The 13,846-nt window shown below is 42.6% G+C and overlaps 1 protein-coding gene across 2 annotated transcripts in view; it reads right to left on the bottom strand.

Moving 5' to 3' along the window:
- Positions 1 to 13,846, bottom strand: part of lpgat1 (lysophosphatidylglycerol acyltransferase 1) — a 42,826-nt gene that overhangs the window by 7,027 nt on the left and 21,953 nt on the right. For both annotated transcript variants that reach the window (XM_076755755.1, XM_076755756.1), the window contains one exon: positions 9,093 to 9,219. In XM_076755755.1, the coding sequence (XP_076611870.1) occupies positions 9,093 to 9,219 (127 nt within the window). The remainder of the gene's footprint in view (positions 1 to 9,092; positions 9,220 to 13,846) is intronic.

The raw sequence follows: 13,846 nt of genomic DNA, 5'->3' as shown, positions 1-13,846 counted from the left end.
TGATTTGTGATATTGGGCTGCATTAAAAAAAAAAAAAAAAAAAAACTGACTTGAGGATGAAGCAGGCACTGTTGATCTGGGTCCAGATCAAACAGAAACACGCTATGTTAGCATACAGTACTGGTTTGTTTGGAGATCAACGTCTGCAGTCACATCTGTAAGAGTGGCGTCTCACAGCCAAACTCAAGCAGCATGGAGGAAGTTCACCGGGTTCATTCACTGCCCTGAAAACTCCTGACTCCACATTTAGGCAGCTACCGGCCACATGGTCTTGCTCCAGTCCGATGGATAAAATTTCAGATCAGGAACATGATAAATATAATCAAATGCTCACATTTGGGAAGCTGGAAAGAGTGAAAGTCTGGCATTTTTTTGCTTGAACAATGACTGAAGTGATGAATGGATTATCAAAACAGTGTAACATTTACAGAGAATGCGTTTCTCTCTATCATCATGTGGCTTTTCCTGCGTATCCAAAACTTTAAGTAGAGTTTACTTTAGAAAATCCACTGCTCACTGTTGCAGAGTTGAATGATTTTAGAATAGGGCTTGCTAAATATTTTGTACAACTTTATTAATTGTTTTTAATTAAAGGATTATTCACTTTACACATGATTTCATACATCCGTTTGCCCAGAGAGCGATAAATACGAGGCTGCCATGCTGTTCTTTTAAGCTGGGAGGCACACTGTCCCTTAAATGTCAAATCACGGAATAAAGTCGATGCTGCATTTTTGTCTTTCTATAGAGCGGATTTCTTTGCAAGTCGTTATGATCTCTACCTAATGCACAGGCAGTTTTCAGAGCGTTTTTCAACCAAAATGCTTAAGACTTTATTACACTGCACTTACACAGCAGCTCAAAAGGACTCTAAAAATGTACGCAGGTCAAAGCTGTTGTGGCCTACCGGATGGAAAATTGAAAAGATAAGAAAACAGGTTCTGCAAACGGTCACTTCTCATTTTTGTCTGACCGCACAGTTCGTGGCTTTCTGATCTTTTTTTCTTTTTTTGATGCAACAGTGTAAAGGTTCGAGCTGTGGCGAACATCAGTGGTCTTGTTTTGGCTCATAGAAAACAGACTTTAATCAATAGAGCATCATCCCCCCTGCAGGCTGCACGGTTACAATAAATGGCTACTGCGAGTGTAAGGACGGTCACAACGCTCCGCCGTGGTTCTGTTTGCAGTAGTGTGAAAAATGGAAACACTGAGGTACAGTGTCAACATTGTGCTGAGTGAAAAGAAACAGAGTATCGCCACATTTGTATTTGTTGTGCTGGGAGGTGCAGCCACATACGTTGTGTACAGTAGTGATGGTGATGGTGGTGGTGAGGAACTGGTGGCGATGGGTTGGCGTGGGGCCACAGCCTCGCTTTCATTTCCACCCTAACCCACTTGGCACTGGCCTGCTTGTTAACCTGACACCCTGGTGCACAGACAGACGGCTCTGAGTGAGAGCTGCAGTTACTCCTGTCAATAACTTTAAATATCAGACTTCTACCATGTGCTGACCTGCACCACACAGCACATACACACATATCTTTGCTTGCAGCTGCTAACGTTTGTGGTTACTGTGTGTTGTCATTCTCTGGGTTTCCTGAAGAGAAGACAAACGTTACACCCAAATATAATTCTGCAAATAGTTGTCCATGTGATAGAAAAAGGACAAATTGTTACAAAGAGTGCAAATATGCAGCTTTTGATCCTCCATATTTACTGTCTTGTTTGAACCATTTAGCTTCTGTGTCGCTCTTATTCTTGATATACTGTTTCCCCTTCTAACAAGGCTGAGAAGCTAATTAAATTTGGACTGTTGCTGGAAAAGTCTGTCCACTCAACAAGTCTCTTTGGAGGGCAGCCAGTCATTGTTTGGGGACTCTATAGAGCCCTAAATCTCTCTGGCTGTGAAATCTTGAGAAACAAAGAGGTGCCCTGGGAGGCCTGCTCTCGGGCGCAATGTTGCAAAAGGTGAATATTGAGATTAGCGGCCAGTGTGGCTTGGGGACCAAAAAAAAAGGTCTCCTGTCCTGCTCCCTGTCTATTTCTAGTTAAGATAAGGGTCCTCATCTATGTGCAATAAAGCTCCAAATCCCAAACTGCTGCCTTTGTGTTCTTTCCTTCAATCCTCCCGTCGAGTGAAGGTCAGTTTTACCAGCTGAAGGAACAATTAAACAAAGAATAAGTAAAGTATGACAAAGCCTACGTAAGGTTTTGTAAAATTGTTGCCACACTGGGAACAATGATGGAAATGTCTTTGTATAATTTTACTACATACCACCACATAATGCACATGACTCTTATATGGCTCTTGTATGCAGAATGCCAAGAGCTTATCTGCAATCAGAGAGGAGCTGAGGGACGGTAGGAGTCCACTCTTTAATTGCTCCATTTAGTATTTAATCTGCCTCCTCTCTCGCTCAAGGCTGACTCTGTTCCAGGAAATGGTATGGTGCAGAACAATGGACACGACAGAGTCTTCACCAGCAGATGTGAAAAAGGGGCTTGGCCGGAGGGAGACAAGTTGAGAAAACTGGCAACATACTGATACGTAAGACTGCTTTCTGTTCACAATAACCATGACTGCTGCTTAAAAAGGCTGTGCATACTAAAGACTGACAACGTATTAACTAACACAACAGTGCAAACCAGGTTCTTCTTCTTAGGGCTGTCACATTATTACAGATGCACAGATACACATATATATGATATCCAGTTGTATGACTGCTAATCAGCTGCTCACTCATGCCCTCAGTGGCTAAAATGGAATTAGTGTAAACCAAGTCTTGGGAGGAAAACCCAGTGTTTACTGTAAGGGTGTCAAATCCAGTAGACAAACAGCTAATCCTAAAGTAAACAACTGTTGCAGGGAAAATCCCATCTCTGTCCTGTTTTTTTTTTTTTTTTTTGGCAGTCATGTGGTCGTATTATCTCATTAACAAGCATCATGATGTGTCAAACATTAATATAGAGATGTGTTACGTTGTGACTTCTTTAAAAATGACCTCACAACTGTTAGCATTGCTCTCACATTTATTCTCTTTGTTGTCCCTGTCTCTCTGTCACCATTTATGATTTGTGAGGTTAACATGCAATATAATAATGCTCATGACAGTAGTGTTAGTGGCAGTAGTAGCGGTAGTGTTGCATGACTTCCTTCATGAGGCCATGTAGTGCTGATGATGAAATCTGAACCAAACAACTAGTGTGAGAGTGACCGTTTTGGATTTGAACTCGAGTGTCCAGCAAATATTTTTGTTCCCCTTATGCCTACTTTGATCTGTGTGTCTACGTGGCAGCAGCACACTTTCATCTGGTCACCATGGCCATATGCCTCTGGCAGAGCGCCGCTGTTGTGATTTGAGGACACAGGGGAGAGACGGAGGGTGTGGGAGGAGCAGTGAAGAGGTTAAGCACAGGAGCACTGACCTCTGATCAGTGCAGAGGTCAGAAGTAAGGGCCCATGAAACCACAGTCACAGTGGATATGGAATCTTTACAGTCACACAGACGTCAGTTCACCCTGCTGCTTCTGAGGAACATGTTTGAGTTTAACCTTTACAACACAACAACAACAGACATGCCAGAATCTGAATATCTTTAATACAAGCCCCCGAGAGTCTGTGACAAGTTTTATATTCACAACGTTTACTCAATTACTGTACTCAGGTTACATTTCAAGGTACTTATACTAGTATTTCTGTTTTCTGCTATTTTGTACTTTTTACTCCACTGCATTTACGCCAAAATTCTTGCAGGGTTTCTGTAGTGTTCACAAAGTTATATATAAAACTTCATTCAAAACCTGTTTCGCAATCATACCAGCCAAAGCAGTATTAAATGTATGATGGAAAACCAGTCAGGGCAGTATAGCCTAGAATTATTTATTATTACAATATCACATTTTTCTGAACTTCCCAGCAGTACGTTACTATTCAGAGCGACACAATTAAGGCAATTTACACGACTTCGACAAATTAATGAACCGATTAACCAATTGCAAGTAATTCATTGACTGATTAACTAATCAAATTCATGTAAGTTTTTGCTATAATGAGTTGATGAGCTTCCTACTGACTGCAGCTAGCATCAGAGACACATTTTGCTGCAGGTCGAATGGAGCTGACTGAAACTCCACAGAAACGACTAACTCTTAGAGCCCAAAGCAGTTTCTGGGCATTTTTATGCTCTTGTCACATTTTTATTCACTGTGGGCTCATTTTTCACAGCAAAAAACAGCATAAGTCCTGCGCCTCTATGGAAACAGCAGAATCATGGCTGGAAGGAGGCCGAAGTGACAAATGTCTTTTATGCAGTATAACACAGTTATGATGACAAAAATAATAAAAAAAAGTAAAAGAAAGAAAAAAAAGTGCCCACAGGTGTTACAAACACTGGTAACTACAATTACTGTCTCGCCATTGTGTGCCTCTGCCAACCTGTCAAGTTGTCAGTTGAGGTCAAAGTGACATTTAATCACCAAAACTTAATCAGTTCATCTTTGAGTCCAAGTGAGCATTTGTGCCAAGTTTGAAGAAATTCCCTCGAGGAATTCCTAAGATGCCGCCTTCACGAGAACAGAGCGACGTGCTGACAACCCAAAAACGTAACGCCTGTAGCCACAGCTGTCGCACGGAGGCAGAAAGAAGGCGGGGCTCCACACATACATCTTGAACTATTTATATTTTTCCGACCTCTACAAATGATCTCTCATGTCCTCTCCTCTCTGCTCATATAAACGCAGTGCAGTCAACTTCAGGGATATCACAATTTTAAGCTTGGATTAGGTTATTTTTTCTGACAGAAGCGTTCATTGTACATGATTTGATTGGTTCAAGGACCTTTTGAAATGTGAATATATGCAGATCATTTCTTTCTTTTTTTTTTTTAAACAGCTTCTGGCCATAAATAAATGAAAATCCTACTTTTAATTTACAGGTGCCCACTCTCTAAGTCACATTCCTGTCTATGGCAGGAAAGACAAAAATAGTTAAAGGACCAATGTGTGGGATTTTGTGGCATCTAGCAATGAGGTTGCAGATTGCAAACAACTGCATACCCCTGACTTCACCCACCCCTATGATGGCTGTGAAAAACGTGAAAGGCCCGCTCTAAAGCCAGAGTTTGGTTTGTCTGTTCTGGGCTACTGTAGAAACATGGCGGTGCAACATGGCAGACTTTGTGGCTCTCTGTAAATATAAGGAGCTCATTCTAAGGTAATGTAAACACAACTGTTATTAGCTTCAGGTGATTATACACTAATGAAAGCATAACTATGAATATTATATTACACTTGTGCCAACAGATCCCCCATACACACTGGACCTGTAAGACTTTTATAAATAAAATGTAAGACTTTTTAAGGTGTCTTCGAAAGCTTTTATTAGAGAAAACTAATTTCAGTGCTTTTAAAGGCCTGCAGATATCCAGTCTTCCACCTCTGCCGATGGGCTTTGAACTCTGACGCCAGCAGAGGATTCTCCATGGAATGAAGTGAATATGGGTGGGGGATGACTCCTGTAATGGGTTTATATCATCACAAATGTCATGTGATGGCCGTAAGCCTTTGGGAAAGGAAAAAAAAACAAACCCTCTACTCATTCATTATCCCAAGACACCACCTCTAATCACCAAGGCACTCATTATAGTCACAGGTAAAACACGTGTGTGAGATATTGATCCTGGGTGAGGTGTTGAATGGACCTTGGTAAAAAAGTAGGAAATGCGGTCTCTGATTTACATCTAGCGTTAACAGACTTTGCAACCTTTCCACAAAGTGCTCGGAGATAAAGAAAATCTGCCTCAGATATCTTACAGCAAACTCAACAATTCAGTGTGAGCACTTTGTCTCGGAAAGCCAGGTGTGCTGCTCGAAAGCATCCATGTGATGACCAGGCAGACTCAGACTCCATAAATCACGTCACCTCTCAGATATTTTCAAACAGCAGCTTTCAGAAACGCACACAGCGGCAAAAAAAAAAAAAAAAAAAAAGAAGAGGAGAAGGTGCATTTAAAAGAAAAGGATTTCAACGTATTTAACACCCACTACTGCCCTTGCTCGGCCTCTGTACGCCCACCTAACTCTCCCATCTGCCATTCACAGAGGGCTTATGATGCTGCAATCTGGAAGTCTGAGATTATATGGGGAGAGGGTAGGAGACACAGTGAGGGAGGGTGAGGCTGAGGGGTGAGGACTGGAGGCAGTGAGAGGAAGAGGGAGGTGGAAGGATTAAAAAAAAAAAACACACACAAAAAAACGTGCAGAGCGCTCAGCGTGGATTCATCTAGAATATTACTCAATTCTCAGCTGCCTGTTCTGAAGCGGAGGCTTAGGCGCAGTAGTAATCTATACAGCTCCGTAAAAAGATAACACAGGAGGCACACGGCGGTCTATCATCAAGGACAGTTCGCATAGAAGCAGGCAGATTTAGGGCCTCAAAACACCAACACGACTACAAAGAATGCTCAGACGCATCATGTCTTCTATTCAACCGTTGGACCCGAACACACCACCAACACTACCACTGACGTCTGGCAACATTCTACAACATTCTGGTTGCAAAAATTACACTTCTATCCTCAATACGTCGCAGTGTTATTCACCATTAGTGTAATCAGGTTGGTTTTTAAATTTGATTTGTGTCTCCCAAGGAAACGCTATTAAAAGCTCATTTTATTTTATCAAATTAGGAAATGTCCGATGTTGTGACCCCATATCGGTTCTTCATCAAGATTTTTGGGTTCAGTTTGCGCATGTGCAGCGTATTTTGGTGAAATGACCCATTTGTAAAATTCACCGACTTCCCCGGAGACCTCAAAATCCTTGACTGACCCAGTCTGAGGTTTGTCAAGTTTTGTTGAATGAAAGACAAACTTTCAGATAAAGGCGGTGACGCAGAATTTGTCAAAACAACTTAAAGACTCTCAACATTACAATCAATGTCCAAGAATCATTAGAAGTTTGTTTGATGTTACTGTCACGTTGATGCTGTTGATGACATGGATGAAGATGTCGGGAAGGGTTCGTCTGTCTTTGTGTTGTGTGAGGATCACTGACTGACCTGTGTGACTGCATACTGTTCGTGATGCCTGAACCTGTGCTGTGCTGTGTACTAGAAGATTGGCCGGTGAAAAAAACTCTGCACTCACTACAGACACTGTCCTAACCTGGCACGGCAGAAACACTGTGGTGGGGTCGGGTGGCACACCTGTCTAGCCACCTCTCCCGTCTGCATCACCAAAGTGCATCATATTGCTCACTCCCCCACAGTGTTCCCTTGATCAGCAGGCAGATTAATCCTCTTGTTGACTCTGCACCTGTACCAGCATGAGACTAACTTCTGTGTGATCAGTGTCGTCTGCACGGCTGGAACTGAGTGTGCACAGTTGTAACAGGAACAGCTGTGCCTTTAGCTTGGTTGGGTGCCTCCCTGTCCGTCCCCAGGCTGCAGAGCTGCTGACCAAGCGAGGGAAGCTGATTGTGTCAATGGCTGATTAGAGAGTCCCCGAGGTGGAGTGGGGCTAGTGCATCCTCTGCTCGTCTAATTACAGACTTAATGAGTCCTTAGCTTTATTCCAAGTGGGCAGAGAAGACTCCGGAGAGGGGCCGGCGAGCCAGAGGTTCATAAATCACCTTTTGGTTTGCCCTATCCCACCCTGCACCCATAGGTGAACACACATGTGAGCTGCGTCAGGAGGTTGTTCAGGGGCAAAAGAAAGCATTGAGGGTCAAGCTGACTTCTACCTGATGAGCCTGGATGAGTCCCTTCTGATCTTCCCTGCCAAGACAATGCATAGAGTGTCACATTTATCTTGAGCCGAGGCTACAGAAAATCTAATCCTGGCCCACCATCATATCCTTGAGTGGATGGATTAGCACTAGAGGGGAACCCGGAGGGCGCTGACAGCAGGACAATGCGAGGGGCAAATGCATTTGTTTTGCATAAGAGCAGCGATATACTTAGCTACAGAATACAGGAAGATGAATGTGTTTAGTTTTTATTACAGCTCGCATTTTTGTTTTTCCAAGTTGTCACATTAGAAGTCAACATGTCCTTTGAAAGCCGATGAGGTTGTACTGTGACATCACCACCTGAAATGTCTTTGTGTTCTGTCATTGTCAAATTCAAGCATTTGTAAAGCAGCACTAGATCAGGGTTGTCAACTATGCAGAAACACTGCTTTAAAACTACACAAATATAATAATGTAAGGCTGTAATTAACAATTATTTTCATTATTGATTCATCTGTTTATTATTTTAAAATAAGAAAATGGTCATTATAATTTCCAAATGTATGAGGTGATATCTTCAAATTGCTGTCAATTAAGCAACTAAATGATTCAGCAGGGCCAGAGTTTCTGTAAATGCTTATAAATGTCATTATGTATATACCAGGTCAGATCTGAAGCCAAGGCTGGCAACTTAACACTCCATTACACATTATGTGATTTTACGCGACGATCAACACAGAGGAAAAGCAAGCAAACACGTTGCATACATCAGATAACATAATGACAGGGTGCCGAACACAAAGACAAGGCTGAGATACGTGAACGCACCTTGTAACTCTTTCAAGGGGCCCTGTGGACAGCTGTGTCTGCAGTGAACTTGTTCTATCAGTGGGTGGGCAGTCCTCAAGGTCTCCCCCGATAGCGAGTCACATGAATAGTGTAAAAGTCTTTTTGTACCACACCTGACTGACATGTTACTCTATCACAGACCAGTGATATAGAGTTCTCTTATGAAGGACATATATATATATATATCTGGTTTGTTGTGAAGACATACCAGATATGGATAGATCTTAATGACCTGAAAGTACCAGTAGTTAAGTAAAAAGTTTAAAATGCATCAATAGCACAAAACTCCTAACCTTATGTCAGTAACTTACTTCATGGTGTGATGTGCTACATTTTCATGCGATGCAGTTTCTTTGCATGCCAGCTGCATCATAAATTTGCATAGCAAAAATGGTTCTGTTGTTCCTCTCTCACGTGAATGACAAATGACAGTTTTGAAAACTAGGTACCTTGGATGGAAATGTGAATGGAAATGTGAATGTAATGACTGAGATTTGTATTCTTTTTATTCTTACCTGTAGTGTACATGTGTGACTGTAGGAGGCCTGTAGCCAAAGATCCAGGTCTGGATGTCCATGGGTCTTGCTTTGGGGTAAGCTATGGTCACATCTATTACCCACTGCAGGCCTTTACGTTTATTAACTGTCATGGAAGAAGCACAAATACAGGGGCTGAGTTAGGACACATTTGAAAGGCAGGGATCTAGGCAAGAACAGGCTCAACTACCCTGTAATTTAGGTCTGGTATACATAAATCATCCTCACACTGAAAGCCTTTTTGTTTGTCGACAACCAATAAGGCTCAGCAGCCTCACAGCTTGCAGAGATTCAATGACACTTCCATAGATCAGATGCATGCCATCAAAGAGGCTGAACCCTGCTTGTCCAGCTCTCTAACTATTAAGTGTCTCTGTAGATTTTTATATAACAGCAGTGCAGCCAAATGAAGGCTGGTTACCTGCCAAACTGACTGGTGGAAAACACAGTTTTACCAGCTGAAGTCCTAACTTGACAGAATTTGGCAAGCGGTTATGTTTATGAGTCACAGTAAAAGAAATATATTCACCTCAATATCACGTTATTTTACCAAATGAAAGTCTTAAATTTGTCACCCTCTATTAATGGCAGGGTGAGACAGAAGACAGGTGGAGAAGAAGTGGAAAAAGGGTGAAGAAAGCAGTGAGACAGGGAGGCGCAAGATGACAGATGGGAGAGAAACGCTTGATAAAAACATCTCAGCTGTGAGGGTGCGTGTGCGCAAGTATTCATGTACATTATGCAGGGTCAGCTATGTGCTCACCTGCATGTAACCGCAAATAAGATTAAAATATAAGAAATTAAAGGAGGTGCATGATAGGGATTATGCATCGTCTCTACATTTAACTTTTTGCCTGCTATTCACTCGAAACCTGCAGGACTGAGTTTGACTCAAACACTGAGTTTGTATGCTGTGGCTTTTGACAGATAGGAAGCAGTGACTTTCCACAGTATGTTGATGTGTGTCACAGTTGGGAGTGGTAAATCTTGAGAAACACACAAGAGTTGATTCAGCACTACAACAATGTTGAAAGCCATATTTCTTCACTTTCGGCTGATGATATACGTTTCCCCTGCATCAAGCACTGGAGCTTAGCTATTCCAGACAGGCCCAGACGTGCCTTTGTGCTGGACATGCAGATGCGAAGCTGATAACAACCTTAACAGCCGACTGTGGGCTTTCACAGCAAACAAGCGCATTACCTAAACGCTGTTCCTTTAAGCTGAACAAGCTTGTCAAATGTGACGGAGAAAACACAAGCAGCCTCGGTCAGCGCAGACACATCTAAAATGAGCTTGATGTGAAGCAGTGCAGCATATTTGACTGCTTGACTAATGTCACAGCCCAGGCTGCTGCTACTGTGCCGCAAAGCACTTCCCTCTCTGAGCACACTGGCTTCTTTATGCGAGGTAAACATGCCACGCATGTGTGACAAGACCGAGTTAAATTTTTATGACTGATCGACCACGTTACACACCACACTCTGTCAGTGTCAACGGCAGTAAAAACAGGGAAATGTTGCTAATTTTCATCTTTTCGCATGCATAAAAACACAGAAAAGGGGGGTAGAAGAGTGTGACAGAGATATTCCAGACAGTTATGGTTTACAAACACAGAGTTCCTTTGCTTTAGGTATGCCATGTTCATGCAGGTACATGTAACACACCTCGTCAATCACAGTTCCTTCTTCTCAACAAACAATGGCACCCATAGTAACCAAAAAATCCAATTCATTTTGAATGCTGGCCATTTAAAATCCTCTGATATGATATAAATCATGAAATAATAGAACTTTATCTACCGTAGCAGATTCTGCTGTGTTGCAGGTCAATGAACAGGGCTAGTTTATAACAATATTGGATTATAAACATACTCTGCATCTTGATTTGTCAGCTATTCCAGAATATATATCAGTATCCCATCACAAAATTACATATAGCATGACAAAGCATTTTATCCAAATACTCACCCCCATTCGAACACAAAATAATTCAGAGCTTGCAGACTGGTTTTGATGGAAATATACCTGACTAATAAATGCTTTATTTGTGCTTTTTTAACTATTATACAAGATTTGTGATTGCTGATTTGCCATTTCTTTATTTAGTTTTTCTGTGATCAAGTTAGTACCTGCTACCTCAGCTAGCTGTCTGAGGCTAATGTGTTGCAAACACAAACATGGCTTAACTCTGTTTTATAACATCCTCTTATATCTTTTATCTTTTCATTTGTTGTCTTCAATCTTTGTTGAAAGTGTTTAGCTCCCTGCATAGCTGAGCGCCTACATGGAAACTAAAGGCAGAAGACTATGAATTACACAAGAACTTTGAGAATGCACACCCCAGTTTACTTAGCTGGTTATACTGGTTTCAGAAAACACAAGATAAAGCAAAGGGGGAAAAAGCAGCTGATGCACAGGCTGCTGGCTCATTGATACCAAAGTTACGGTGACGTGATAGTCATCCTTGGTATTGATGGGGCTGGCTGACACCACAGCTATCCCTGTGTGGGTAATTGGATCCAGATCTTGGTCCAAGTGTGCTGAAAGGCAGCCATCGTCTCCTGTGAGTGGCCGGCCAAAGACTGGGGCCCTGAGCCAAGGTATCGCTGGTGCCCTATACGCTGTGACAAACAATACTGTAATAACAGCAGCCACGGTAATTTAAAATGACATCAGACAGGCCCTGTACTTCTGGAAACAGTAGGCGGAAGGAAATGCACTAGCAGATATCTGGCTCTCAATCAGGCCACTATGCAGACCAATAACAACACTTGAAGCTTGCACACTTGTACCTCCCACTGAATAAAACATGGGTAAAAACTACCACTGATTGGTTGGTGCTATCAAACACATTTAACTTTGGGTCACATGGAGCTCCACTCCCAGCCTACATGACTCACAACTGTGAACTTTGCTTACCTGCCAACTGCAAATATGGTTTTATAACACATACAGTAAACCTTATCAATCTTAGCAGTACACTGAGCCTTATCTGCAGGCTAGCAACTGCACTGACGACCAATGACCCTTGTGCTTTGTATCTGCGCTGTGCAGTGTATTTTAGCCCGGTTGACATTGCATGGCTGATACACAGCGGCACACACATTTACATCAAATCCTATTTTCTCCAAGTGGCCCATTTGTCTCTGAGTGAGTCAGCAAGCTGTGGGCACCTCTGCAGAGCATCAGGGAGGGTCAGAGGGAGACAGAGCTGTGTCTTTGATCAGCCACACACACACACACACACACACACACACACACACACACACACACACACACACACACACACACACAGGATGGGAGTGAGGGACATAGCCCTCTTTTGTGTGTGTGTGTTTTCTCTTTGCCCTAGGTTTTAATGCCATTAGCTAGATTCAAGTGGAAGGACAAGCCCTGCTGCAGCAACCAGCTTCCCCTCCTCCTGAGCTGCTGGAACAGAGGAGAGGACACAGGGCGATAAAGAGAGAACTGGGATATGAACTGAAACTAGTAAACAAAAGCAGGGAAAAAAGATCATGTGCTATTACGCGTGAGGGGTGGACATGTCCAAAACCCTAACATAATTAAAAATCCCCCCTTCCTGCCTGAGGTTATAAACAAAACCTCTGATGTCACCAGCGTTAGTTGACTCTGATGAGATGGTGAAGATTTGCGCTAAATTAGCAAAAAGCGAGAGAAAGAAGTGCACATACAGCACATCGGTTAGCACATAAATGAATCTGGGCTCCCCTTTATCTAAATTTTATGACTGCCGATTAAGAAATATGTCTCCTTTGGTTTGACAGTCTGTCCTGTAGAGGGATAAACTGACAGCATCTTGCTGTTAGTGCTGAGGCTGTAGGACACAGAGCTGTGTTAGCAAACTTGGGGAGGGCTAAAGTCCCTGAGCCACATTCTCAATAATGCTGGCCCAAAGTCTCTCTAAATTACAATTAACACAGCACACCCTTAAAATGGATTTTGAACCAAAGCCAGGAGAGTCCACTGGGTAAGTGTGCAGTGTGCACGGGCATGGGGGACTCACTGCTTCTGTAGGTTTATGGCCGTTTTAACGCTGTGCTTTTTGTCAGGAACAGTTCCAAGAAGCAGGTTTGCTGAGTTATCTGGACAATTTTGCTTTGTAAATCCATGACCATGTATTTTTGCATTAGTCCGCCATGCAGATTTAAGGGGGTATCAGCCTCCCCCTGAAGCAAGGCACAGAGCATGACAGCATGAAAAACATGCTAACTGCTGTTTTTCAAATTCAGCAAAAGAAGGGGGAGAGAGACAGAGAGAAAGAGAGACTGAGACCATATGCTTAAACTTCTGTGGCATTTGGAAAACACCTTTAAATTGCTGCAAACAAAACCAAGTGTCCAAAGAGAAATTTGCCTCTCAAAGGTTGTTAATTGCAGAGTTATCTTCCTGCTCACTGGCTGTATTTAGGGCTGGTCTCTAGACAGAAAAATTACTCTCCTGCCAAGAACCACTGGGGTTTCAGGGACCTTGATGCAATTTCTGGCACCTTTGCATGTCACCTCTTTCCTCTCCTGGCAATCCTTACCACCAGTCACCTTTCATTTAAAAACCGGACTCCCAGAGGACCATGGGACACACAGGTGATAATTTAATGCTTCATGTCTGAAGCATGCTCCACACCTGACTCTCTAGTCAACATAAGACCACATTTGATCTACGTCAGTACACAGCGGAGTTGAGAGTTCACAACGACTATAAAGTGAAGGAGGA

Source organism: Chaetodon auriga, chromosome 18, assembly GCF_051107435.1.
Source record: "Chaetodon auriga isolate fChaAug3 chromosome 18, fChaAug3.hap1, whole genome shotgun sequence".
In the NCBI taxonomy this organism is placed as follows: Eukaryota; Metazoa; Chordata; class Actinopteri; order Chaetodontiformes; family Chaetodontidae; genus Chaetodon; species Chaetodon auriga.
The sequence above is the reverse complement of the archived record's forward strand: the minus strand, read 5'-3'. Positions and strand labels throughout refer to the sequence as shown.